The sequence below is a fragment of the Agelaius tricolor genome, unplaced genomic scaffold (assembly GCF_023055355.1).
Source record: "Agelaius tricolor isolate 1412-34295 unplaced genomic scaffold, bAgeTri1.0.p SCAF_15, whole genome shotgun sequence".
In the NCBI taxonomy this organism is placed as follows: domain Eukaryota; kingdom Metazoa; phylum Chordata; class Aves; order Passeriformes; family Icteridae; genus Agelaius; species Agelaius tricolor.
This window is the reverse complement of record NW_027269275.1, coordinates 14,387,093-14,412,675: the sequence shown is the minus strand read 5'-3', so window position 1 is coordinate 14,412,675 and position 25,583 is coordinate 14,387,093. Positions and strand designations below refer to the sequence as shown.

Sequence of the window (25,583 nt, the reverse complement as noted above, 5' to 3'; positions counted from 1 at the left end):
CAAGGCTGAACCTCACACTTCTAGAATTGGAGAATGATGGGTATAGACATGCTGAGGATACTTGTTTGCAAGAAGCTGTGGCCTTTTAGTGCAACCAGGTGAGCACTCCAGAGCACTGCCATGCAGCGGCAGTTCCATGCTCAGCTGCACTACACACCAGAACTCTGCTGGGGCCAAAGGCAGGCTCACAGTGCACAGCAAGTGACCATGTCCCACAAAATGCAGTCCAATCACACATGGTGCTTCTGTAATACACCTGAGGCTTGTGCCTTGCAGGCCAAGGTCTCAAATGAGGATTATCTAAACATTCACATTACTAATCTCCATTTATCATTCAAGAAACTCAGGAATTTTGCAAATATTCTACAGATAGAGCAAAAACGTTGGTAAACATACCTGGCCCTCTGCATGCTTCCAAGGTCTGTATATGGCATTAACTGGAAAAACCTCCATGCCCAGCCCTCTCTGGATGCCAAAAACTACAATATGCAGTCCCTTGCTATCACGAATCTGAAATCCTGGATGGTCCAATTCATATGTCACTACTTTGAAGTCCAGGCTAGGGTTCTGCAACCAGACAAACAAGGATTGTGAGCTTTGCACATTACCATCTTCAGTACTGCCTTGAAAGAGCCCCTCTTCATCAGTATTGTACCCAGCTTAACATCCACCCAACTTTTAGCTGAAAGCAAGGGTTTTGTTTTAAAAAGAGATGAATTTATATAGTTGTGAGAAATTGATGCAAGTTAATGTTTTAAACTAGCCTGTGAGATTGCACTTCCCCAGCACTACAGTAGCTGTCTCTCCTTCCAAACATTTAATTAACAATTCTTTAAACACCCCAAACATATAGCTCCTCTCTTAGCATATTAACTTACTCCTTTCCTAGGATTCCACACCCTTCAATAAAAGACAGAAGGGTCTGATCTGCTCACAAGCAGAACTTGTTCCTCCTTTTGCAAAACGTAAACTCTAAGACCTTGTAAAGCACCCAATGTATTTTCAGGAACAGTGTGAAACAATACTGATGAGAGAGCCTGGAGGAAACTGTGGCCATTATGGAACACAAACCACTCATTTCAGAGATAGGTGAGCACCAGAGACAAAGCTATTTTATGGCCCAAGGTTTAGAAAAACAAAACAGTGACTTCTGCATAAGGAACATACAGAAAAAATCCTGTATAAGGCAAGCAAAGGAAATGGTACTCATGTAGCTGAGTTCATTACAAAAATTGCTGCTTATAAAGCAGTGGAAAAACCTTCCTATTTCAATAGTGCTATCATACCTAAGAAGCCATAAAGAAGAGTTTTGGAATGAGTAACTACAAAAATACTTTCATTTTCATCACTAATGCCTACAGTAAGAAGTTTCCAAAACAAGGTCTCTGATGCACAAAACTTTCCACTGTCAGAAACACGCTGAAATACAAAAACCCTCAGAGAACACATGCTGGAATACATGGGAGCAGTGTGGAATGAATCTCAAACTGCACCCAAGCTATTCATTCAAGCAGCTTCCATTCCCTGGAATTCCTCAAACTTTTCTTGTTCATGAGGGAAAAAACCCAGCATTTAAGTACAGTTACTTAGAGTCAAAGCTATTTGGGCTGCTGGGGAGCTTAAAAAGGTGTAATACACCTCACTATGATCATAAATACACCTGTATTTATGATCATAGTGAGATATGCCCTGCTTTATCCATATGAAAGACCAAGATGCTTACAAGACTTACCAGCTCTTTAAGAACATCAATCAAGACCTCCACATTCCAGGTATGGGCTTGGCTTCCGTCACTCTTATCTTTGCCATCACTCCAAATCCCACTGCCAGGAGCCGAAATAGACTGCAAGTGAAATACACTGAATCAAACACTAGTAAAAAAGAAAGCAGTCTCAACACCCACTGGCTACAGAACTCCCTGCACTAGAAAGGTACAAACAGAAGTTCAGACTAGTAATGATATCAGTTTAACACTTTGAGGATCTTTCATTCATGAAAGTATTACAGACATTTACAGCAGAACAGTCAGAAGTACAAGTATTGAATAATACAAGCAATTGTTAAATTCCTAGAGGCCAGCATGTTAACTCCTCCTTCTGCTGAAATATAATCCCCAGGAGAACAGGCACTCACTTGTAATGAAATACCATCCGTCAATCCTGAATGAGTTCGAGCCATCATCCCCAAAACCCTGGCAACCTGGGCAGCCGTGACTTCCCGAACACCAAACTGCATGATTATGTTGCGACATTCTTCAACACTAAGATGCAACAAAACACAGAGATCTTAGAGGAAAGCAGGTTTCACTGCAGCACAACATAAGGCTTCAGCCAAATTAGTCAAATGATCCAACATAACAAAATTCCAGGACAATCAAGAAGAAAAACTCGGTAGACAATCTGTGCAATTATTTCCATGAAATACACTGTGCCACGTTTCCAGTTCAAAGCCAGGTGTACTGAAGTGACAGGGATGTCACAGAGATGTTTCACAGACTATGCTCTGTCAAAGCAAAAGCACAGGGTAGGTTTAGCACTCTTCTTGCTTAAAAGCACTTCCACTACTGATCTGTGATAGAGAGCTTCAGAGACTCATGTTTTCTGCTACCTAAAAGCGAAACAAAGGCTTTGAGAATGCACATTTCAAAATGCTGCCATGCACTCTTCAAAGGTAAGCTGTGAACATTTGCCCTTCAGCCTGATACGAACCATGGCATCCCTGAGCAGAGGGCACCAGCAAAAATCTCCCAGGAGATAAGAGAGAAAACAAAGAGCAGATGCCCAAGTTTCAACTTCAGAACTGAAGGCTTTTTTTGTAGTTTTTTTTCCCATTTTGTATATACTTCATAACTAGGCTAGGAAGATTTATATAGCATGAGGATATAAACTGTTTTATTAACAGGCATGTGTTAACAAAGGAAATAATTCGGTATCTTTCAAAACATGGTGTTTTTTTCTTCTTCATTTAAAAAGAAACTCATGTTAATACCTTTGAGATTTCATCACCTTCCCAAAGAAATCAATAGTCTTTCTCTTGAAATACAGAATAATTTAATCCTACCTTATGTTTCTTACAGGTTAGCTTCATTCTGAGGGCTAAGTTTTACAAGAGTAAGTTCTTCCAACACTCTAGTGGCATTTAGCTGGAATTTATGTCTACCCAGACACTTTTATTTTCACTTAAGAAAGGATGATAGTCAAATTCTTATGAAACCTTCACAGCAATGTGAATCCTTTTATGTAGCACTTCTTACCATAACAAAATTCCACATAGTGTGTACAGGCATGTAATACAGATTAGAAGGAAGCAAAATACAACCAGAATTCAAATAAATGATCTCATAATACTTGATAAGATTCTACTTATTTTAGTAGTTAAAGTGCTCTTTACCTTTTACCTCAAGAAACAAGAAAGAAAACCATCACCACCCAAGGTTACATGCTTGAAAATTACATTTTCCTACAAACCTTGCACAAAAGCCATAGCCAACTTCTTGCATGAAATCTGCCAGAGAACTCTCCATCATGGTTTTGGCTATCCCTCCAGAATCAGGCAGGATCCTGTCCATTAGAATGTCCCGTTTTTCAGGGTAGAGAAGTGGTGCAAGCACCACAGGGCAACGCTCCTGGGGAAAATCTAAAAGCAAGAGTAACAAAGTGTCAAAACATCAGCTGCATGTGAAAGAGTACTCAAAATTGTTCCACTGCTGTGCTAGAGTTGGCCTGCTGCTGGAGAAATCAAGAGGGCACAGATGCAGCATCCCTCCATCCCATTTTCAGTTATCTCCTGGCACTGGGATATTCCTGGAGAAGAAGAATGTAGACTAAACTAGGCTTGTGCAGGTTCACAGCAGCTCTGCAGCTGCCCAAAAGGCCAGCAGCTGTGCTGGTATAAGTTTAGAACTAGACCGTCACTAACAGCAGTTATCCAAAAAAAGCACAGGGCAGGAAACAATACAGCAGTCCAGCAAAAGCCACTCCTCCAACTCAGGAAATATTAGGAAACAAAAGATCTGCTACTGAGTCTAAGAAATGTAGCAAAACCAAGCCAGGCACTTGAGCACAGAAAGAGTAAATACTCATTTTTTCCTTCCTGGCAAGCAAAGTTTAAGAGAGACTAGTAATGAGAGGATCATATCTGGGGATCAGAGTTCTGCTCACAGTGGAGAGCAGCAAAGCCACCTTGTGGGAGGGCCTTCCTGAGACAGCACCATACCCTGCAGGGCCATTCCAAGAAGAGTGCCCAATATCCCAAAGCAAAGTGTCAGGAAATACACAAGCTAATACATTGATCTTTATTAAAATACATATGAACTAAGAAGCTATATTTAAAAACTTAGAACAAATATTTTGCTCTTGTACAAATGGTAGTAGCTTCCTCTAGGTCTGTGCAGAACGAAGGAATGGGTTAAGTTCAATTATCATCTTGAGTCCACATCCTCCCTAGTGTGACATGTTTAGAGCAAACACTGGTTTTGCAATGGAGCAGACTACAATGGTAGCTTTCAGGAAATGAACCACAGTTCAAGTCAGAAGTACCTCCCCTCACTGTTCTAGTGCTTCCTCATAGATCTGCATCTAATATAATAAAGCAATGCTTAAAATGCACCTGTTTGAAATTTATGTTCCTTACTCTGTTAGAGGGTTTTCAACTACAGTGCACTGAGCTGCTTTAGTTAAAGCCACAAATACCTTGCCATACAAGCCAACACAGACTTGAATATCCCTTACTCAATGTTTATTCATCAAAACTTTTCAAGAACATGAGATCACGTTACTGCTCATCGAAAGCAAACAGAATAGTGGTACTTTTCTGTCAGTTTAGAACTACGAAAATGTACCGAGTTCTAAGTCAGCAAGTCCCCATCACTTCAGCACTCTGCACTGACAGCAAGTCATGAAAATCCAGCTCAAAGTCTGCATCTGGTCAGGCTTCCTGAACAGCACCACTTACCTCTACGTAATGTTTTGAGGAAAGCGTCAATCTGCTCCTGTCCTACCCCAAAGGCTCCCTTCTGCCCAAAGAGGAGATGGGAGAGGAGAAGGTGCAGGACCTCTATTGCAATATCTTGGAAGCCACCTTCTTGATTTCCACTGACGTCTGCGTCAATGTAAGAGCGCAAAAGATCCGGGAGTTTCTGTTTGATAAACTGGGCAGCTTTTGGAAACAGAAGAGGTCAGAGTCAAAATCTGGGATTCTGTTTTAATATTATATTCATTTAGCTAGGCACCATTCTCTTAATTTGAGTTTGTTTATCACAGGCCACAACAGTTCAGATTTAAAAAGAAATCTCATACCTGAGAACTCAAATATTAACAGACAACTACAATTTAAGATATCACAATACCCCAATTTGATTAATTATCAAGCAAGTCATTCATGAAACAGTCCTTCAACTTCACACAAGATCATCTACAAGGTCATCTACTGCCCCTCCCAATGGCACCACTAATTGCAAGGTCAGGTCAGGCAGGCACACATCTACCCATCTAGAAAGCACACTGCTGAAAAAGGCTGTCCCTGCCTGCAGTACTTGAGAAAACTTACCAAAACCTCGCAGATCTGAGCTGAAAGAGTTCAGTAAAGCCAGACCAAAAATCACCTACAAACAAAAACAAACATCATAGTAAGGGGATCTTATCCTTTCTAATTTGCGAAGTAAAAAAAAAAAAAATTTTTTTTTTTTTAAAAATAAGCGTTCACCTACCTCTTGAACTTTACTTAATTTGATGACTTTACTCAATTGGGCAAATAAATGGGGTGAAGGCTTTAGACTCTGAAATAGTAAGGAGAATAACATGAAAGTTGTTCTGGGATTAATCTCATTTGCAATGTGTCAGACTATCTAAAGTCTATTTGCAAGCTTGGAATATTAGTAACTATTCTGCTGCAGGTTAACACAAAGCTTCTATGGCTAAACAACTTTCCAACTACTTTTGGATGCATTTTCTCTAAAAGCTTCTTCCATATATCCCCCTATATAACCACTATCATGGCTTTCATACTGAAAGAAACAGAAGCAGTGATGACTTGTTTTGGTTCTGGTGCCATAAACAAGCCATGAAGTACCAACATTAGATGAAGTATTATAATTAAGTTGGCAGTAATTCTGAGTGATTGACTAACCTGCTTAGTTTAACAAAAAATAAGACCCACACCAACCAGGCAAGCTCAGGTTTTGAAAAATTTACTACAAGGGAAAACTAGCTGGTTTTCTAGAGACCTATTCAGTGCAGTTTCTGACACTGGAATCCCCTTCAAGAAGCATACAAACCTTCTGATAGTGCAAGGGATTGTCAATGGCGTATGACAGCGTCGAGATAAAGTTTGGTTTTGTAATCAGCGACGCACACTCCTGGATCAGAAATTGAGTCTGAAAAGAACAAGACAACTTGAAGACTCACAGTTTTGTAACAGGACAATAAAAGTAATCTACTGTGCACTGTGTACAGAAAAACTAAAAGGTAAAGTACTTATGTAAGTGCCCAAATTCTCTCTAACATCAACTAACTCCATTCAAGCTTTCTTCAGGTGTGCTTTGCTTTTAAGACTGACAAAGTGATGAAACATTCTCAATCATTTGTGCAATGTTTTGCTCTCTGTAAACATCCTCACACTTTGCAATAGACAACCCAAGAGTATTTGATTCATGGTTAGGAGCTAAAAAGTCTGTGGCAAAATTGCTTAAGGATGAAAACAGCCCTGCCAATAGACATCGTCAGCACCAGAAATGTCAGTTAATAGATTTGGACAAACTCTTAAAATACACAGAAAGACTTGCAAACAAGAGGACTGCATCTGGTAAAAGTAGCATTTGTACTGATGCAACCTGTTTTTTTCCAGAGCAAGAGATTGTAAGTCAGATATTATTTTGAGGATTGGCAAAAAGTGCTTCCAGTTGAAAGGCCATATAACCAGAAAATAAGTCTGTTTGAATCTACTGCTTCTAACCTGCCTTTGTGCTTGACCTGGATGAAATCCCACAGTAGATTTTTAACAATCAAAATTAATAAACAAGACATGTTGGTGTAAACTGTACCTGATGAAAATCTTTGCCACTACTTTTACCATCGCCACTGAAATCCACGTGCGAGAATAGACAGCGTAGTAAATGCCTGTCTGCCTCGGGACCGTGCCTATTCACAATCTGGAAAAAAAAGTATCAAAAAAAGAGCAAACAGTCATTACAGAGCAAGATCTGGGTCTAGCACCATGGATACAGCAGTACTGCTAGTAGTCAAATCATCTACAGTTTCAACAAAACTGCTGTAAATGTTCCTTTTAATCAGTAACCTAGAAACCACATCATTAACTCTATTTGCAAATAAGAAGTATAAACAAAGAATCTAGACACAAGTCACTGACACAGAAGCCATGGATTTCAGGGTTGGTATTCTTACAAAGCTAAGTAAAAAGGGGTTTTTAAGTTACCCTCAGGATCCTGCCATCAAAGCAGCCCAGAATCCACACTGTCCATGGCCTCACTTTTCCCCATTTTTCCCCACAGCTCCAGTGCCTAGCTTTGCAAGAACACAGCCTTGGGACAGCACCTGTGCAATGGGTGATCTGCATTTGCTGACTTATGACACCTATCACTTATTACTAAATCTTAACAGTACTACATTTTTGTTTGCATCCCCTATCATTTACCTTAAGTTTAACTCAGCTACAGACCAGCTCATCAGCTTGTTGTCTGAAATAGCTGCAGACTGTTTTACAACTTGCTCCTTTCTTTACACCCCAACCAAGTGGACAGCATTACTTGTTTTAAATAGAATCCGTAACAGTCAGAAATGTGAAGCCAATCAACAGCAGCTTGCCTCTTTGGCCAAACAGTAGCAGCTAATAACAAATCCAACCTTCATCTACCAGCAACATTTTCCCCACTGTTTTCCCTTTTCTAGCTGCAGGAGAGACACACATGTGCCAGCAAAAACCTGCAGCTCTGCCTCTGGTCTGACTGCCTACACCAAGCCCACTGCTTCACCAGTCATGAATGTCCTTGTTTGCCAGTAGCTTCTTTGTGCAAAGAGACAAACAGGGTTGCTTTAGGCTCTGTCTGCTCGGGCTCTGATGTTTGACTGTTTTGTCTCAATTTTTCTACTGTTATCTGACACTATGCTTCCCTTTCCCTCAGAGCCTGCTGATTCCAGTGGCTGCCAAGTTTCGTTCTGCTGGAAAAAAACTTCCAAGTTGAATCCAGCTCTGCTTCTTGACCAGAAGCTATAAAATACATGCCTGTGGTATGTCAGTCCAGAGTAAACAGCCCAGCTGTGGTGACAGCTGGGCCTTTGAAGGCAGCCATACCCCAGGATCAGGAAGATGCTCAGACTGGTGCAAAAGGCAGCAAACCTGAATTAACAGCAAATCCTACTACCGAGCTCAGGCTTCAGAAAACAGGCAGTTTGTTTAGGCAATCACAATCAAATACAAAGATTTGGATGTGGTAACAAGACTGACATAAAGCTGGGTCAATTTCCTAAGAAGTTGCATGGTGCTGTGTGACCAAGGTGAATTCATCAAAGTAATCAGATGCCAAAGAAAACTGTAATACTAAAGCCATCCACACAACTTGCCTGCATCAGAAGTAGATTGCTTCCTTGCACTGAGGTATCTTCCAAAGGACAATAATTTGAAAATTTAACATACAGGAAGGAAGGGAAGGGAAGAGAAGGCTAAAAGTGCAGTGTATCAAATTTCAATTCTAACTACATTCCCAAAAAAGCTCTTCCAGGAAACAGGCAATGAGAATTGCCAGTTTTCCTGAAGAAAGAGCTGAAAGAAACCTTTGTATTGGCAGCCTTGATACACATTTACATGACAGTGCATCCAGTCATAAAACCAGATCAAAAATAGTATTTTTTTACTGCAGGGGTCACCAAGCACTGACAGGGGGTGCCCAGAAAGGTTGTAGTCTCCATTCATGTTGGTACCCAAAAACTGCCCAGACATACTTCTGGGCAATGCACTCTAAGTGACTGTTGGAGCAGGAGGTTGGACCACATGACCTCCACAGGTCCCTTCCAACCTCAACCAGTCTGTGATTTAGGATAAAGCTTGAGCCACATGCATCATTTGGATTTATCAGGTAATGTGTTTGGGCAAATACAGGATTAGACAAAAAATAACTCTGTTTTTCTACATTCAAAAACTTTAGCTTTCCTAGATAAACCCATCCACAAAGCCCTTTCCCCCTCTCCAATCAGGCTCTCCTTACCACTTAAAGGGAAGGAGACCGCAAAAACTCACCTCGGAGGAAGTAATGGTTTAGAATTTGTGTCTGACAAATGCATAAAATATTTCTGAGTTTTTTAAACATACATTCAATTTCTTTAAGAATTAGCGATATTAAATGACTACTGATAACATATTTAAACAGAAATTAGTTCCTCAAGCCTTGCCACTGTTACACTCGAGTGACGTATTTAAACAGAAGTGTCATTTTGCTCAGCTGAGACAAGAACAACTCCAAGTATGAATTTCCACAACTCTACATGCTTAGATGGAAACTTTGCAAAATTGAGTGAATCATGCCAAAAATTTACCCCAAGCAGTGTACCATGAGACAGAATTATAGCACATACATTCTCTTCAACTAAAGAAATATTGTACCAGCAACCACAAAAGTAAAGCAATTCCAGGAAAATAAAATTTAAAAACAAAAAAGACAAGGGATTAAGATTTTAGGCATTTAGCCTTGAAATTCTAGATCTGCTTTATAACCATATACCATTCAGCCATTTCCATAGACCAGGTCCCAGTCTCTCACCCCTTTCACCACAGTGAGGCTAAGAGGCCTGGCTGAAGGGTAAGGAACAACCTGGCCCTGTTTTAGAGAGCTATGCTCCAAGTGAATGGCAGATCAACCATATCTTCTCCCAAATCAAGTCATGCTTTGGTCACACCTTGCTGCAAAAACCATCTGTTGAAACTAACAGTGATCAAAAGGACAGCATGATCCCAAATGAGCCCTGGAGTACTGAACTTGCAAAAACATAAGAAACTTACAAAAGTTACAAGAGACCCATTCCATCTTACACTTGAAAAACCAACACTGCTGAAATCACTCTCCTCTCACCTCAAGATAACCAATGAATGCACTTTTAAAGACATCAAATGTTACAGAAACTCACTGCTTAAGCCCTCTGGCCTTCTAATCTGATTCAAATCGCTGCAGGATTGCACTGCTGCAGGAAAAACCCTCAACACTGAGTGGCCCAGCTGTCTGCTGGGAACTGAACTAAACCAGTTTCTAAAACTAGCTCAGCAGCGTTCACTTCCTCCTAAGCACTCCTCTGCAGATAATGCTTTTCAGTCCACCCTGCAAGGCAGAGCTATTTTTAAAAAGGTCAGTTAAAACAGAATTCTTGCCCTAATCATAGATATTTGGGACTCAACATGCAGTTACTCTGCCTGCCTTCTGAAAACCCAGGGCCAAGACAGTCAGCTCAGTTTCACAACCAAGCCATGAGTCATTGAATGACAAGAGGAAAAAAAAACTTCCATCAAGGGAGGAGAGAACATTCAGAGGTAAATTACAACATACTCAGGCTTCCAGTGCAACAACTCTGAGCACTGAATGTATACGTTTTCCTTCCCTTTCCAATCAGTGTTCCACTGAATGGCCGAAAGTGGAAATATTTAATCTGGACAAGTTAGGAAAGCTTTTCATGCCACCCTTCAGGAGCAGCAGTTAATCTTGATATTCAGCTACAAAGTTAATACTGGTCTCAGCTCTGAGCTGTATTCCATGACTTGGCAGATGAACCTGCAGGAGTATCAGACACACCCGGCAGTTCCCAACACCACAGCAAACAGTAACATATACAAGAGCACGGCAGAGTACAAATACAAACGAGAAGAGAAACTCCAGTTCTCCTTACAAAGTTTATTTTGTAGCACCATATCACTTTACTTACATGCTGTATTTCCTGCTGGCTGGCTCGGTAGTTTTTCTTGGTTAAATTGTCCACCAGGTAGCTGATTTGAGACAAGGCCAGCGAGAGCGAGTCAAGATTCATTGCTGGTTGGGGCGGAAGCAGGCGGCCGAGCCCGGCGCAAAATCACCATTATTCCCCTTTAGTCACCTCAGAGACAGGTCAATTTTTTTTCCCCCAGTGAGTCTTTATCTGTTTCTGTGTTACTTGCTTCAGCTCTTCTTTCTCAGTTGTCTTTGTCTGTTCTGAAGCATGGCACCTGGAAAACAGTATTAAATTAGATTTAAGCTCTGTAGCAACATCACATAACTATGTTCACAAGGAAAATGAAGTAGTATTAAGTTTTCACAACACAAGCTCTGTTGTTTTTACACTACCCAACCACTTTTGTTTCTGCATTTTGCAGTCTGAAAGAGCCAGCAAACAGCTCAATCAGAAGAATGATTTTCAGCACCATGAGAAAGAAGGAAATGAGATGAATAATGAACTAGATACACAGCAACAATCAGATGTCAGAATCATTCAAAGCATCCATCATAAACTAATATAAAAAATGCACTTTTACCATCTCTGCTATATTTTGCGCCAGTACATCCAGCAGTATTGCCTCAACCCTGGTACACCAAAAGAAGCAATCGTGAATGAGCAACACACAAAGAACTGCAATAAACTAACCCTAACATTTGGCTTATACTGAAACAGCTTTCCAGTAAGCTACAACAGCAGAGCTTGCCAGCTTAATAAATTTCTATGACAACACAAAACTTGGCACTTGACATCTCATCTGCTAAATTACAGATTGCCAGTGTGACAAAATTGCATCCCAAAGCAAGTCCTGCATATCCAACAGCATGAGGAGCGTCAAACGAAGCCACGAGCTGCTCTGAGCAGCAGCACTGTGCATTGTCAAAGGTAGAATCAAGCTGGAGAGTCACTGCTTGGAAGCTCTACCTGATCAAAACACAAAGGTCACTGGGCTTCATGCCAAGAGTCTGAAGATCCCTTTTTCAGAACAAAAACGATTGCTTTGTGGTCTTGGCTCTCCATGGCAAAACCCAGCAGCACGTGATTTGTGCCTCATCATGGGAATGGATGGCTGGGGTGATGCGCTGGCCTGGCACACGGAACTGAGGAACCAGCCCAGGGAGCGCTCCTGCGGCAGCACAGCTCCCATGCCGGGCCTCCCTCTGCCAGCTCCCAGCAGGTGAACAGGCTGTGCTGGGTGCAAGTACAACTCTCCTTCCCATCTCCCTTTATACAAAGGTTTTCGCTTGCTTACACTTGGAACCTACCTTATTTAACATCTGCCTACACTTCAAAACATCAGGAGCAACAAATCCTACCAGAGGCAATGAAGATGATTCTGCCGTTTGAAAAAATTTATTATGTTACACAAATATACGGGTAAATTATTTGTAAGAAAAGTCAAATCAACTGACTTGCAGACTTTCAGTATGCCAAAGAAAACTCCTGACTACTCAATGAAGATATGCAAGATCCTTCTTATGCAATAAAGCTTACATCTCACAAAGAACACATTTTCAAGCAGTAATACTGAAAGTATTCTTCAATGACAAGGCAGTTGGTCTCTAAAAGAATTTCAGAGCATGTCTAAAACTGCAGTGAGAAGAATTACACAAAACTTCCATTTCGTTTTAGTACATCTGACAAGCTGCAATTCATTACCTTTATATATAAAGGTTTAAAAGGCCAGTGACTGTGGAACATCTAGAAGGGAGGACTGGCACAGAAGTTTAAAAAGATTTCTCAGTTGTACAGGACCTGATTTTGTTTTTAATAACCTTTAAATTCCTCTTTTGGAATAACCTAGAAAATGTCACTGGGTTTGGCAAGTACATGCCTTCCAAGACAGTCCTACTGGAAGGGTTTAACATGCATGACCAATATAAAGCTGCTGAAAAGCATTTATTAAGAATCAAGCACACAGACCTCAGCACAGTACTTGCACTTACTGAAACCAGCAGTCAGCAAGGGGAATTCAGCCCCATCAGAGCATCAGCTTATAGCAACCAGCCTGGAGAACTCACAGGCTGTTTGAACTGCCTACAGGACATAACACAAAACTTCAACTTGGCCAATTTTTAAGGCAGTAACAGAATTTCAGAGATTGCCTTTCAGGGCCCTAGGAAGAAAAACCACATTTCTCTGGGCATTTTTCATCATACCAATCCAAACAGCACAGGAATCACACTTACTCCACCTAAAACTCAGGGGTTTTAGTTCTGAAATTCTCCAGCTGGGCTCAAGCCTCCCTGCTGCCATACCACACACTGACCATCCCACCCTCCTATTAGCATCTCTTGTCTTCCAAAAAAGCAGGGAATGCTTTGATTGCAAAGAAGCAAAACAAGCTTTGCCACCTTCCAACTGCAAAATCTGGCAGTGCCACCGGACAATCCAAGCTGAAGGCAAAATGGATTTTTTCTTTCAAGGAAGCCTCTCAAGGAAGAGCCTGAGCCAACACTGAGATTCAGGGAACACAATAGCTGAGGAAACAGCTTCCTACTTCCGTTCTAAACATGTGGTTTGCACTGTGTGTATCCCAGCACACAGCAAACCTGACAGCTCCCCTAGACACAACATTAACAGCACTTCAGAGATTCAAATGATGCAACCTAACTCAGGAGAGTACAGAGTAATCAAGGGAGCTTTGTGTGCAAAGCAGAACTGCTCAGGTACCTCTTTGGTCATTCAGTGCAAGCCTAAAATTCAATTACTACAGCACTGATTAAGGAAGCTATGAATGCTATGTGAAGCAGACTTTATTTTTAGATCCATATATCCTTAGTGGGAATGAATCTCCCTACACTGGCCTCAACAATCCAGGAAGCTTTCAGTCCATGGGACAAACCTGCCAGGTTCAGACAAGTCAGGCCTCAGCCACAGAGAGTTCATAAAAAAATTAAGATTACCTGGCAAAATTATCTACTTTCAGCCACAGATCCTATTATACAGTAATGGATTAATATACCCAGCACAGGACTCAGGAGCTCTTACAATATTACTATTTTATATTGTGCAACACAACCCATTTTAAAGAGATAAAAAATATTTATCAAATTCTATAGCATTACACACCCTGAACACTTCCTAAGGGAAACAACAGCCCATCAGCAAAAGACTTTTGGCATCTATTTCAGTAGATCTTTTTTCAAGAGCAGAGTTCTGTTGGATTAAAACATAAATGGAATAAAATTTCAAGCAAGAATCCAAAGACCACAAAATAGAGTGGGTCAATATGAAACCACCCATCAGGTGTGACCGAAGACACTCCCTAATAACCAGAAATCACTAGAGAGTAACTAAGCCTTGATGGTGAAGTTGACAAACCTGAAGTCTTCCACGAATTCAGAAACACCCCTACAAAGAAAGTAATTTCAAAATTTAAGCTAACTTTGGATCTTTTATTCAGCATTTTGCAGAAGTAAGTAACTACTGCCACTGGATTTCAGGAGTTGTATGATTTCAGGGCACACGTGCTGCATGTGGAGGATAAAACAGATCAAGTGACACAAACAGCAATGCGTTTGCTGATTAGGTTCTAAACTCCTGTCACAAAACATTGCATTAAACATGCTAAAGGGACCAGTGCTAAACCTGCTCTCCAGAACAGTCCCTTACCCTCTTTTTAAACCCATAACCAAATACAAAACATGGAAGGGCAGCAGACCTCTCTGAAGGCTGACACTGGGAGCAATCCAAGGGAGAAAGGTGGTTTTGAATCATACTGTACTTTATATTTCAGGATGTCTACCACTTTGAAATCTACCAAGGGAAAAACCCCAGAGAGTGAAACTCACATTAGCAGTAAAATAAGTTCCTCAATTCATTTGACCAGTTCAAATTCAGATGTTTACAAACAGAAAAGACACCTGAACATTCCATACCCTGGAAAGCTGCACCCAATTCCAGTAAACTAGAAGGCAAAATATGATTAGACACAGTAACTTCAGTTTTCAGCACCTAAGTTGCTCCTACTGACTCAGGCCAGTGAAGCTGCAGTTTGGAATCTACCTCAAGTACATGAGATGTGCATCAAACATGACATGGCTGCTTCAGGCATTTTCACATCTCAACCTGGACTGTTAAAAAAAAACCAAAAACAACAAAACAACAAGAAACTCTCACTTCCAAGTTCTCCTTCAGACAAGAACTCCAAAACAAAGTTTCTGCTGAAGGGAAAAAAATGAGAGACTTGTTATTAAATGCTTCATGTTTTTTTACCATCCAAAATGTGTTTTAGAACAGCTAAATGCTATTTCAAAAGTCGAAGAAAACTGCAATATTCATACATTGGGGATGTTTATGGAACAAGAGAGAAATCTGCTAAAATAGTAATGGCCTCAACCATGATTTTCAGTGATACAATTCCCAGCATGATTTAGTTATGTCCCATCACAGGGACACAAAATATTATTGTCCTCTATTGCTAAGTTATGTTCCCACAGTTTCTTTTCCACTTACTCAGTTGAACACCAAGAATGGCCATTTCAGCATAAATCAAAAATCTAGGAACACTATATAGGATAAAGAGGATAAGGTATTTCTCCAAGGAGATATAGATAGGCAACAAACTGGCTGTGAATTTGGTTTGGAGACATCAGGCCAACGGCATCAACAGTTAAGAGTGAACTTAGAAGCAAAAGGGCTGAAAGAATCGAAATAACAAAGGTGGAAAGGACAAACCAGACAAACCAACTAAGTTTGTTTCCTGTTTATAAGAGAGTCACCCCACCTGGACTCACCCTGCCTATAATTTTAGCCAATGCCAAAGTAGTTACCTTAGAAACAGGAATCAGTTGGGTACACTAAGAGTGACTTGTCAGAGTCACACCTCTTTTGTTACCTGCTTGAGAAAAGTTCCTGAGAGCAGTTGCCATGCTTCCTTGCAACAAGTGGGATTCAGAAACAAACTGAGTATATGATACACCAACAGACTAGTGTTGTATTTGCAGTATTATCTCACTTCTGTCGTAAATACAGTCCAAATTGGTTGTGGTTTGTTGAAACTATGAGTACCCATAGGCCTTCCTGTATAAGGAGTAAATGGTACTAATCTAAGTTAGGAAACTATTGTAAAGAAGCTCTTGTACTGATACAGCATCTGTCGAGACACCCAACTGTTGCTATTTCTAGTTGAGAATTATACAAGTCCATTTTACTGGGCAGCGTTTTCTAAACTGAAGGACAGCACTGAGAAGGATTTCTCTCCTGTGGTCTGCAAGAAGGTTATGTCACCGGATTATTTACTACAGCTCACTTTTTCCGTATTTTCTGCGGGCAAGTTACAACAACACCGATCTGCTACGGAGGCCGCCGAGCCCGGCCGGGGCAGGCCCGGCCCGGAGTCCTCAAAGCTCCACCTGTCACCACCGGCGTTACACAAGGGCAGGGGGAACGATGAGCACAGCTCCAGAGCTGGCGGTTTCCCCGCCACCTCGCGACGCTGCCGCAGCCGCCTGCCCCCGCCACCGAACAGGGAACACCCGCGGCTCCGGCCCCGGCCGAGTTCCCTCTGTGGCTCAGGGGCGGCCGCAGGACCGAGGAGTGGGGGGGGAGAGGGCCGCGGGTCCCGCCGCCGCCTCTCGCACACCCCGGCGGGCGGCCCAGCCGGGCGGGTGCCTCAGCCGGCCCCGCTGCCCCAGCGCAAGCCGGCCCGGTCCCGCTGCCTCCGGCCCCGTCCCCACCGATAACCCCCCCCCGCCCCGAAGCTCGCAGTGCCCCCACAGCCACCCAGAGCACCCCCCCGGGGCCGGGCGGGCGCCGCTCCCACCTCGGCGGTGTCGTGAGGGCCGGGCCGGGCCGCTCGCGCGCTTCTCTCGCGCCGCCGCCGTTCCGATACAAAATGGCGGATGGGGTCGCGCGCTCGCGCCGCGGCCTTTCCCCTCCCCCGTCCTCTCGCGGGGGGGGGCGCGGGGGGAGCGGAGGGGCGGAATGCGCGCGGAGCTGCCGCGCCCCCGCGGAGGGGCCTTCGACCAATCAGAGCGCGGGGCCGCGTGAGAGGTGGCCAATCAGCGCCGTGCGACCTCGGGGGAGGGCATCCTGCCGCCCTCCGCGCGGAGCCTGAGCCGCGCGCCATTGGCCGGGAGGGGCCGAAAGCCTTCCTACTCTCTCAGCCAATCAGAGCTGCGAAGTCCTCTCGGTCTGCGCGTGCGCGCTGCTGGCCAACCCGCGCTGCCGAGGCCGGCCAATGAGCGAGGGGCGTCGCGCGGGGGCGGGGCGGGAAGGGCAAGTGGCGGGCGGTGCCAAAGGGCGCGCGGAGTCATGCGGGGGGGGAGGGGTTACCCCTCTCGGAGTGGTGCGGCCCGCCCCGTTCCCCCTCGCCTCGCTGTTTCCTCCCCCAAGAAGGTGGTACAAGCCCAGGAACGGTTTCCCCCCCGAGCAGCGCCGTGGTACAGGCCCATGAATTGGCGTCCCCTCCCCCGCGCTGCCTTGGTACGGCCTAGGCGATGCCCCCCCCCCCCCCCACCCCCCCCGACATGGGGGCTGCGGGTCCCTCAGAGCGCCCGGTCCCGGCCCGGCACGCTCCAGGCGCGGGTTTTCCTTTCTAAGGAAATCCCCTCTCCATTTGCACCCTCCCGGATGGCCGGCCTCAGTCCCGAAGAGGAAACTGCCTTCAGTTCCTTCCCAGCCACACCACACCCGCCTGCCGGCCCCAGGGAGCGACGCTGGGGTGCCGCACGGGGACCGGGGCCCACAGAGCCTCCCCTGGCATTCCCCGGCCCTGGGCGCGAAGATACCCCGGACAATGAGGGCCTGAGGAAGGCAGTGGGGCTTCCCAGCTCCACACCATCCATCCCAAAGCTCGGAGAGCTGGGATGGCATTTCAGGATATGGCTTCATCCCTGTATCCCACCCGGGAGCATCTCCCACAGAAACCACCTCGTGCTGGGCTGGCACACGCATCACAATGTCACTTTTATTGAGTTGAGTTCCCTCCACTTTCTGCATGTACAAAATACATGTTAAAAGGCTAGTGTTTGTAAACAGGGGAGCAGTAAGGCAAACAGGAACGGCCACAGCACCTCCAGACCTGCCCAGCCCTCAGCCACAGGGACTCTGCGGGGGCACCAAGGGAGCCCAGGTGCTTCCCAGGTGACATGAGACAGTGTCCTCATCCACTTCGGCCAAGGGACCTCCTCATGCATAGCACACCTTCAGGAAAGCCAGAGCCACAAGACCCACCAGGTACCAAACCTTTTCATCTTCCTGCAGGGTGGGTACTGGAAGCCATTTTGGCATTTGTATCTGCTGAGCATCTCTGCTGGGCTCCATGGGAGGTGGCTCTGTGCTCCCCACATCCAGGACAATTGGCCATCTTCTTTATGCCAAAGGGTTCCCAAGCCCCAGCTCCTGCTCACAGGCAGGAGCCTGGCAAAGGGGCTCAGCACACAGCCAGTGCCAGTGGGGGTTTGGTGGAGCCTGGTTTTGTCAAAAGATGACGGAACAGATGCTGGAGATCCCTTGGGAGAAGGCAGGAGGGATCTGTGCCTTCATAGCATCTCTCAAACATTCCTGCTGGGCTTAGGGCTTTTCTTCCTCCTTCTCCACTGCCTGGTCTCCCTGTCCCAAGCAGCAATGGGGAGGTCCCCATTTACACGCAGTGTTAGCAAGGAAAGACCAAACGTTTCCACGTGGGGAAGCACCCATGTGCTGTCACCCTTCCTGCAGCCACTGGCTGCAGCAGGAGAGAACCACGTTGAGAAGTGCAGGAGCACAAGCCATGGTTCTCCTTCTCACCACAACAGCCTGTGCTGCTTCCAGAAGATGCAGGAGGTGCAGGGCCAGGTTTTGCACAAATCTGGGCACAAATGCATCAAGAGCTATCCCTGAATTCCTCCCTCCCCAAGGGTTTTAGAAGCCAAACAACATAAAAAGAAACTCAAAGACAGAAAAAGAGAGCATTGCTGTTGAGGTTTAACGCCCCCAACCAAATCTGCAGCTGGGGGAACTTCTCAACCCAAAAAAGGCAGGAATGAAACTATCATCCAGACAGGCAACAGAGGGACAGCCCAGAGCAACACCAGCCATAGAGAGTGTAAATGACCAAGAGAACAATATAAAACAAATTAATACTGACTGCTTTATCCCAAAAGCATCCTTTAAAACCTGGCCCAGTCCCATTTCCTGGACACCTGGAAGAACAGGATTGTAAATCTGGAGAAGAGCTTTGCTCTACTGTAGTGTCTTCAGTAGGTTGATGCACTCATAGCAGCTTCTCTACTGAGTGAGCAGCCCCTGGCAAGGAAAACATTGCACTGGCATGTCCCTACCCCAGGGTCATTCTGATCCTCAAAAGAAAAAACCCAAACAGGCTGAAGGCAACCCTTTGTAACACAAAGTGTAGCCCAGGCAGAGGGAGATGTGAGAGAAGGGGCAGGAGACCAGCAGGAAACCAGAGTTCAAACCAGACACTGACACAGAATAGGACTATGGGGTGTCTCCCTGTCTGATAAACATGATTACTATTTCCCTTTATGCAGAACACTGCCTCTCTCTCCAAAGTTGGGAGAAGGAGTTTTACCCATGGAGAGGAGCTCCACCAGCACAAGGGTACACAGATGAGAGCAGCAAGGCTTTGCAAACCCCAACCATGACCCCTTAGTGATGTCTGAGGGAGGGATGTCTACTCCAGGAGCAGAAAGAGCTTGCCCTGGATGACAGGTCCCCTTGTAGTGTTGCTCTGGCTTCACCAGGGAGCCAGGGCTGAGAGAAGCCTGACTGCCTGCAGCCTTAAGACAATGAGATACAAACCACCACAGGGCTTGTTCAGCCAAGCCCCGAGTCACAACGGGATCTTCTCTTGGATCTTCCCAACACACCAACACGTTTTCTTCCCACTTCCCTTTGGTCCTAGGGGAAATCTCCATCCCCTCAGCAGCAGCAGTGCAGTCCAGCCTGGAGGAGTCAGGCTGTAAGATCCACAAAGATGGCATTGGCAGTGGTCTGTCCAAAGATGAAGGCTCCAAGGGTGACCATGAACACCCCGTAGCTGACCTGGGCCCACCAGCTGTGGATGCAGGAGGACAGGGCATATTTAGAGGGGTCCTTCACCCCAATATCCACAGGGGAATGGGGGAGAGGGGAGGTACATTTCAGTTACCTGATTGCCCTGGTTTCCTGGATTTCAGAGAGCTTGGCTTGAATCAGGCAGAGCCCTGAAAGGCAGGGGAGGCAAATTAGAACCAGATGAGGACTGTCCACTGGGGACTGAACAGACACCCTATAAAACAGGGAGCTGCACTCCCTGTTACAGAGCTCCACATCCAGCCAAAACAGTTGGGCTGCTGACTGGCCTCACACCCCATTTTTGTCCTCCTCTAAAAATCTCCTGGTTCCTGTGTTTCCATCCTGCCCCTCCCTCTTTGAGACACAAGGCCATGAGACCTTTGTCAGCCCCTGAGCATCCCAGGATCCCTACCTGGGAAGACAAAGATGAAGCAGGCAGCCAAGCCCCCAATGACAGAGATGACTTTGCCAATATCAGGGATGAAAAGAGCCAGAAGGAGTGTCAGGAGGAACCAGCTGATGGTCTGAAGCAGGCGTCTCCTCCGCTCCCGAACCACGTCCTCCTCCACCGTTACCCCGGTGTAGCGGAGCCAGAGACCCTCCAAGACAGCCCTGTGGGCACAGACCCAGGACAGAGGGGTTTCCTCGTGCTGCTCCTCCTTCCCACACCAGCCCCATGTCTCCCAGCACTCACCGGCCACAGAAGTGCAGGATGGGGTAGGATGTCAGCACACAGAGGATGATGAAAGCCCGGGCGAGGGCAACAGGGATGTCATTGGAGGGGTAGGACATCAAGACATCCTGCTCCACGCCAGCTCCAAAGGTTAGGAAGCCACAGATGCCTGCCAGGAAGGGAGCAGTCAGCAGGAGACAGGGACAAGTCTCCTGAACATCTGTTTGAAGGACCAGACTAGGATGGATATGGCACAGGGCACATTGCAGAGGTGTCCAATGGACTCTCCTCCCTTCTCCCTCTGACCCTTGCTGACCAGAGGGTCCCTGCCCCCCTGAAGCTCACAGCCACTCCAAGGACTGTGCCACCACACTCACACAGTGTCCCCTCACTTACCAGTGCCTGTGTAGACAAAGAGAGCAATCACCATGGCTGCTGTCACCACTGCCCCCCAGGTCTTCACCTCTGGCTGCTTCATGCTGTTAAAGACGGGCACGCTGCTCACATGGCACTGCCAGGACACAGAGACAGTGGGGATACGTGATAGGCAGAACCATGGGGAATCCTACTCGTGATATTCTGTGTTTGTTGTGATATCTCCCAGGTAAAGCAGGGGGGGACAGGATGCCCTGTACGTCCTAGCTGGGGTAAAATGGATCCATCTCCATCCAGAAGTGGTGAGATGTTAAAAAGGCTTCAGCCTCCTTGCAAAGCTGGGCAGTGAGCACACGGGCAGGGTTTTAGCCAATCAACCAGCCAATCACACAGGCATGGTTTTAGTTTGCCACCCAAGCAACCACAGGATGGAAGGGGAGTGCCAAGCTTGCAGCCTTACCTGGAACCCAAAGCAGATGGTGGGCATGGCATTGAAGACAGCTGTCCAGGTGGAGGGGCTGGAAGAAGAGAAACACCCATCAGTCAGACCAGAATCTCCTGTGACCCCCATCCAGTGCACCAGGGGAGGATGAGCTGGGAGTGCTCAGTGTCTTTGCCTTACTGCATCCCCCCCACCCAGGATGATGCCATTGCATGGAATGAGGTTTTCTTGGGACCTGGTACTCCCTGAAGACCAGGGCCTCTCACTGAGACAGAAACAGCCAAACCTGAGCACACAAAAGTGAAAGTATCAGTAAAAAATAAGGATCTAGTTGGGCAGCGCAAAAAACTGGTTAAACCTTTGCTCTGCCATAAAATTCCTGCACTGGATCCAAAAATATACACTGTGAGGAAGGGAATAAGCCACAGTGGTTGTGCTGGTTAAGGAAATAACCAAAATCATCCAAATATAGACACAGCCCTTGTTGCTGGGCGAGTACAAGCACTGCACAGGGAATCCAGGCCTGGATATGTCAGAGATAAAAACCAATCAGTGCTATCAAAACCTGTGATAGAGCCATGGGGACCTTTAAGAGGTCCTTTTCCTCCTCTTCACCACCTGCTCCTCTGAAACACGCAGAGGTGCAGCCATTTGGGAGCTTCTAGCAGCAACATGCAGAGTCCCCAGGAGCAGGGATGGGACTGGTGTAAGATTCATCCCCTGCCTTTGCAGTGCTCGCTCCCACAGCCCTGCCTGGCTCTTCAGTGCTCTGTGGCACCGACAGCATCGCGTCTCTTGCTCTCACCTGGTGGGGATCTCCACAGGCACCAGCTCCTTGTCGGGCCAGATGTACTTGATGATAATGACTGCTGTGACATACCATGTGCCAATCACACTGAGGGAGCTGTGAAAGGGGATAGGAGGCTATGAGTGCTCTGCTTCCCCGCTTCATGGAGGGTCTCCTCCCAGCCCCTCCGTCCCCATCTTCTGTCCTGCACAGCCCAGGCTACCCCACTCCTACCTATCAGACCCATTTTTGCTTTCCCTTCCCATGGGAATGTGCCAGGAAATGTCACTCACTGTCCCCATAGCAGATGCCAACACAATTCTATTGCATTTGGGGGTTATCCCATCCTTCTCTGAGTGACAAACCTGCCAGACTTGGGTTTTGGGCTGGAGAAAGAGGCGAGTGTTGAAGCACTGACACTCCTTGGTGCCCCTGCTGGTTCAGCTCCAGCAGCCAGGTCACACCAAGATTCTTGGTGGAGCAGGGCTGGCCTGCAGACCACCCAGCCTAGGGACATTTAGTGGCTCTCCTTTCTGCTGGATTGCCATCTCCAAAGACAGGAGACAATATAGTTGAAAGCAGCATTCCCTGCTTCCTCCAGCATGCAGAAGGCTGGGACACAAGCCCTGAAGTATGACACTGTGGCTGCACAATGCTCAGGCACTCCTCTGCTTCCCAGATGGGGAAACTGAGGCACGGGAAAGCAGAGGATGAGTGGGCAGATAGGGCACTAGAACCACAGCATTTCCAGTCCCTGTCCTCTGCAACCGTGCTTAGGTGGGTGCTGGCTGGTCCACCCCAACTCCCAGCCCCAGAGGGCTCTTCCCACCCACCTGGCATATTTTTGGAAGCCAATCTCTTTGGGGATGGAGAGGGGCAGGATGAGCAGGAAGGCGGTGATGCTGATGGTGAACTTGCGGTCTGTGTACCAGCGGCTGCTCCCAACTTCCTCAGGCTCCTTCACCAGAGCAGCAATGACTGTAGGGACAACCAAGATGGTCAGGTTGGCCCTCCCAGCTGAAGGGACAACAACTGGTTATTATTTGCTCCATGGGAGGCACTTACTCTTGTCCTCCTGGTCTCCAATGATGATGAGGAAGGCGATGCAGGTGCCAAAGGTGTAGACAGCGATGGCCACCTCGCACAGCACACCAGGCACCTTCCCACAGACAGCCCACACAACCTCCTGGTAGGTGCGCTCGTTGCTGGCCTGCGAGCAGTATGCCAGGATGACCAAGCCTCCGATGATGAAGATCAGCATGCACTGGGATGGGAGAGAGACAGGGAGGGAACACTGAGCCAAGAACATGGCAAGGTTCCCTCAGCCACCCCAGGCAGCCACCCCTCCACCCCTGAATACACTGAGAATCTCTGGTGCACCTCACCCAGAAGAGCTTCTTCCTAGGAGTCTGGTCCTCCCCAAGCTCTTTCTGAGGCACCACATGTCCCTCCCGTGCACCCTCCCAGGGTGGGATGGCAGACTGTCCCTTCCCCACTCACCATCTGCAGGGTGATGCCTGCAGCCACGCCACCAGCCATGCTGAAGGCAGCAGGGAAGTTGAGCAGCCCAGCCCCGAGAGCAGCGTTGACCACAATGAAGACAGCTCCCAGAGCCGATGTGGCCCCCAGACCATTTCCTTGGCTCTCTGAATTTTTGGGTACCGTCTCCACACTAGGGCTCTGCAGGAGCCTGGCCCGTTCACCAGCATCATCACTCCATTCCCAATCCCTGTAGTCACTGTTGATGCTCCCAGTGCCCTGAGCCATTGTCCCTTTGCAGGTGGCACACGCCACTGTCCACGTCCCACTAGTGCTCCTGCACCAGGCTCAGCCAGGCACCTCGAGGAGGGTCCTCAGCCAGCACTGGCTCCATCAGGCAGGAAGGGCAGCAAACAAACAGGCTGGAATGCAGCAACACGGGAGTCAGGCACTTCCCTACTCCTACAAGGGGATCAAGAACGACACTGTTTAGTGTTAGTTAAGTTATATTAACAAGGGACAATCTGGGCATCAGGTGTGGGCACAGGGGAACTGAGTTCCCTGGGTCTTAGCTTGGAGGGTCACAGCACACACACAGCAGCAGAGATATAGCAGGAAAACTCACCTCTTGTCCCTCAAATCCAGGGAGAGGACACAACTGCTGTTGGACGGGGGACTGAGCCCTGGCTGTGGGGCTGAGGAGCTGCAGCTTTACAGCAGGACTCGTCTTTCTGTGGACACAAGACCCAATGTCCTGGCTCACTTCCTGATTTCCAGCCCTAATTTCTGCAAGCTCTGCAAGACAGAACTGAGCACGTGCTCCTGAGTAAAGAGCAAGGCTGGGCTCAACAGGAATGACCTGTGTGCAGCAGAAATACTGTGTCAACAGGAAAAGCAGGACTGGCCCCTTCCAGGGCACCCCCAGGGTGACAACCAGCAGGAGATGGATGATGTCTCAGAAGTTTTGGATTTGAAGATATGGTGTTGCCAGCATCACAGCCCTTGGGAGTTGGAAAGACTAAATCTCATCCCAGTGTCTCCAAGGTGGAGGAGATCGACCCTCACAATGAGGCAGGATTTTGCAGGAATCTACATGATCATGAGAAATCTCTTTTCAAGGAAATCTGTTTTTTATTCCTAGAGGACATCTACAGAGACTCCACCTGCCCAGCTCACTCCTTGCTTCTGGGCTATTTAAACTCTGTGCTTGTGCTATGAATCCTCTGAAAAGATTTCTCGGGAAGGGGAGGAAGGGCCGCCCTGTGCCCCGTGGGTAGGACCGTGGAGGGACAGGCCGGTGGCTCCGCGTGGGCTGAAGTTCCCACCCAGCCGAGGATGCTGCAGGGGGTCGATGCTTCTCCCATGGCCTGGGGGAGGATGCTGAAGGGTGTCCATTCCCTCCAGGCAAAGCCGCCCTACTCTGGCAACCAGAAATCCCGAGAGCAGGCGCTTCACCGAGGGTGACTCGACAGACCCGCGGCGCCGGCGGCGCCCCCCGCCCGGAGGAGCAAGGCCCGGGGCCGGTGACGGTCAGCCCGCGTTCGCAGGGGATGCACAGACTCCTGCCCTGGCCGGTCGCTGGGCTCCCCGCGTGTGTCCCCCCGGTCCGTCCGTATCCCGGCCCCACTCACCAGGCGGGGAACGCGCTCTGCTCCGCTCCCTTCGGCCCCGGCCCCGGCCCCGGCTGAGCTCGGCGGCGGCGGCGGCGCGGCGGCGGCTCCGCCCTGCCCGCTGCACGCCGGGGGTTGTAGTCCAGCCCCGGAGGCGGGGGAACATCCGATGGGGAAACATCCCCCTTCGGGTAGCCCTTCCCAGAGGCTGAGCCTGCGGGGACCGCGGCAAGGAGAGGGCGAGAGACAG

At 47.2% G+C, this 25,583-nt stretch overlaps 2 protein-coding genes across 8 annotated transcripts in view; both read right to left on the bottom strand.

Annotated features, from left to right (window-relative positions):
- Positions 1–16,883, bottom strand: part of CNOT1 (CCR4-NOT transcription complex subunit 1) — a 55,308-nt gene extending 38,425 nt beyond the window's left edge. For all 4 annotated transcript variants that reach the window (XM_071440571.1, XM_071440574.1, XM_071440572.1 and 1 more), the window contains exons 1-11: positions 16,732–16,883; positions 10,920–11,196; positions 7,040–7,147; positions 6,275–6,373; positions 5,708–5,776; positions 5,548–5,602; positions 4,954–5,157; positions 3,468–3,636; positions 2,134–2,260; positions 1,733–1,843; positions 397–567 (exon numbers count right to left, since the gene is read on the bottom strand). In XM_071440571.1, the coding sequence (XP_071296672.1) occupies positions 397–567; positions 1,733–1,843; positions 2,134–2,260; positions 3,468–3,636; positions 4,954–5,157; positions 5,548–5,602; positions 5,708–5,776; positions 6,275–6,373; positions 7,040–7,147; positions 10,920–11,021 (1,215 nt within the window). In that variant the 5' untranslated portion in view covers positions 11,022–11,196; positions 16,732–16,883. The remainder of the gene's footprint in view (positions 1–396; positions 568–1,732; positions 1,844–2,133; positions 2,261–3,467; positions 3,637–4,953; positions 5,158–5,547; positions 5,603–5,707; positions 5,777–6,274; positions 6,374–7,039; positions 7,148–10,919; positions 11,197–16,731) is intronic.
- A 2,833-nt stretch (positions 16,884–19,716) lies between these two features.
- Positions 19,717–25,479, bottom strand: SLC38A7 (solute carrier family 38 member 7). Of its 4 annotated transcripts, none has more exons than XM_071440567.1 (12): positions 25,355–25,461; positions 24,349–24,454; positions 23,745–24,185; positions 23,310–23,508; positions 23,078–23,222; positions 22,263–22,361; positions 21,476–21,533; positions 21,037–21,151; positions 20,662–20,809; positions 20,380–20,579; positions 20,062–20,116; positions 19,717–19,968 (listed from the first exon to the last, which is right to left on the bottom strand). In XM_071440567.1, exons 3-12 carry the CDS (start codon positions 24,009–24,011, stop codon positions 19,866–19,868), a joined length of 1,389 nt encoding a protein of 462 aa, XP_071296668.1. In that variant the 5' UTR covers positions 24,012–24,185; positions 24,349–24,454; positions 25,355–25,461; the 3' UTR covers positions 19,717–19,865. The 4 variants fall into 4 exon arrangements, with proteins under 4 accessions (XP_071296668.1, XP_071296670.1, XP_071296669.1 ...); XM_071440569.1 differs by having other exon boundaries at positions 23,745–24,145; XM_071440568.1 differs by lacking the exon at positions 24,349–24,454 and having other exon boundaries at positions 25,355–25,479.
- Between the last annotated feature and the right edge of the window lie 104 nt (positions 25,480–25,583).

Bases quoted from the DNA above. Each gene is read 5' to 3' on its own strand.
- SLC38A7 (XM_071440568.1), bottom strand. From the start codon at position 24,011: ATGGCTCAGGGCACTGGGAGCATCAACAGTGACTACAGGGATTGGGAA. The intron at 23,509-23,744 runs GTGAGTGGGGAA...CTCCCATCCCAG, and splicing joins CAGGCATCACCCTGCAGATG to TGCATGCTGATCTTCATCAT. The intron at 21,152-21,475 runs GTAAGGCTGCAA...GTGTCCTGGCAG, and splicing joins CCATCTGCTTTGGGTTCCAG to TGCCATGTGAGCAGCGTGCC.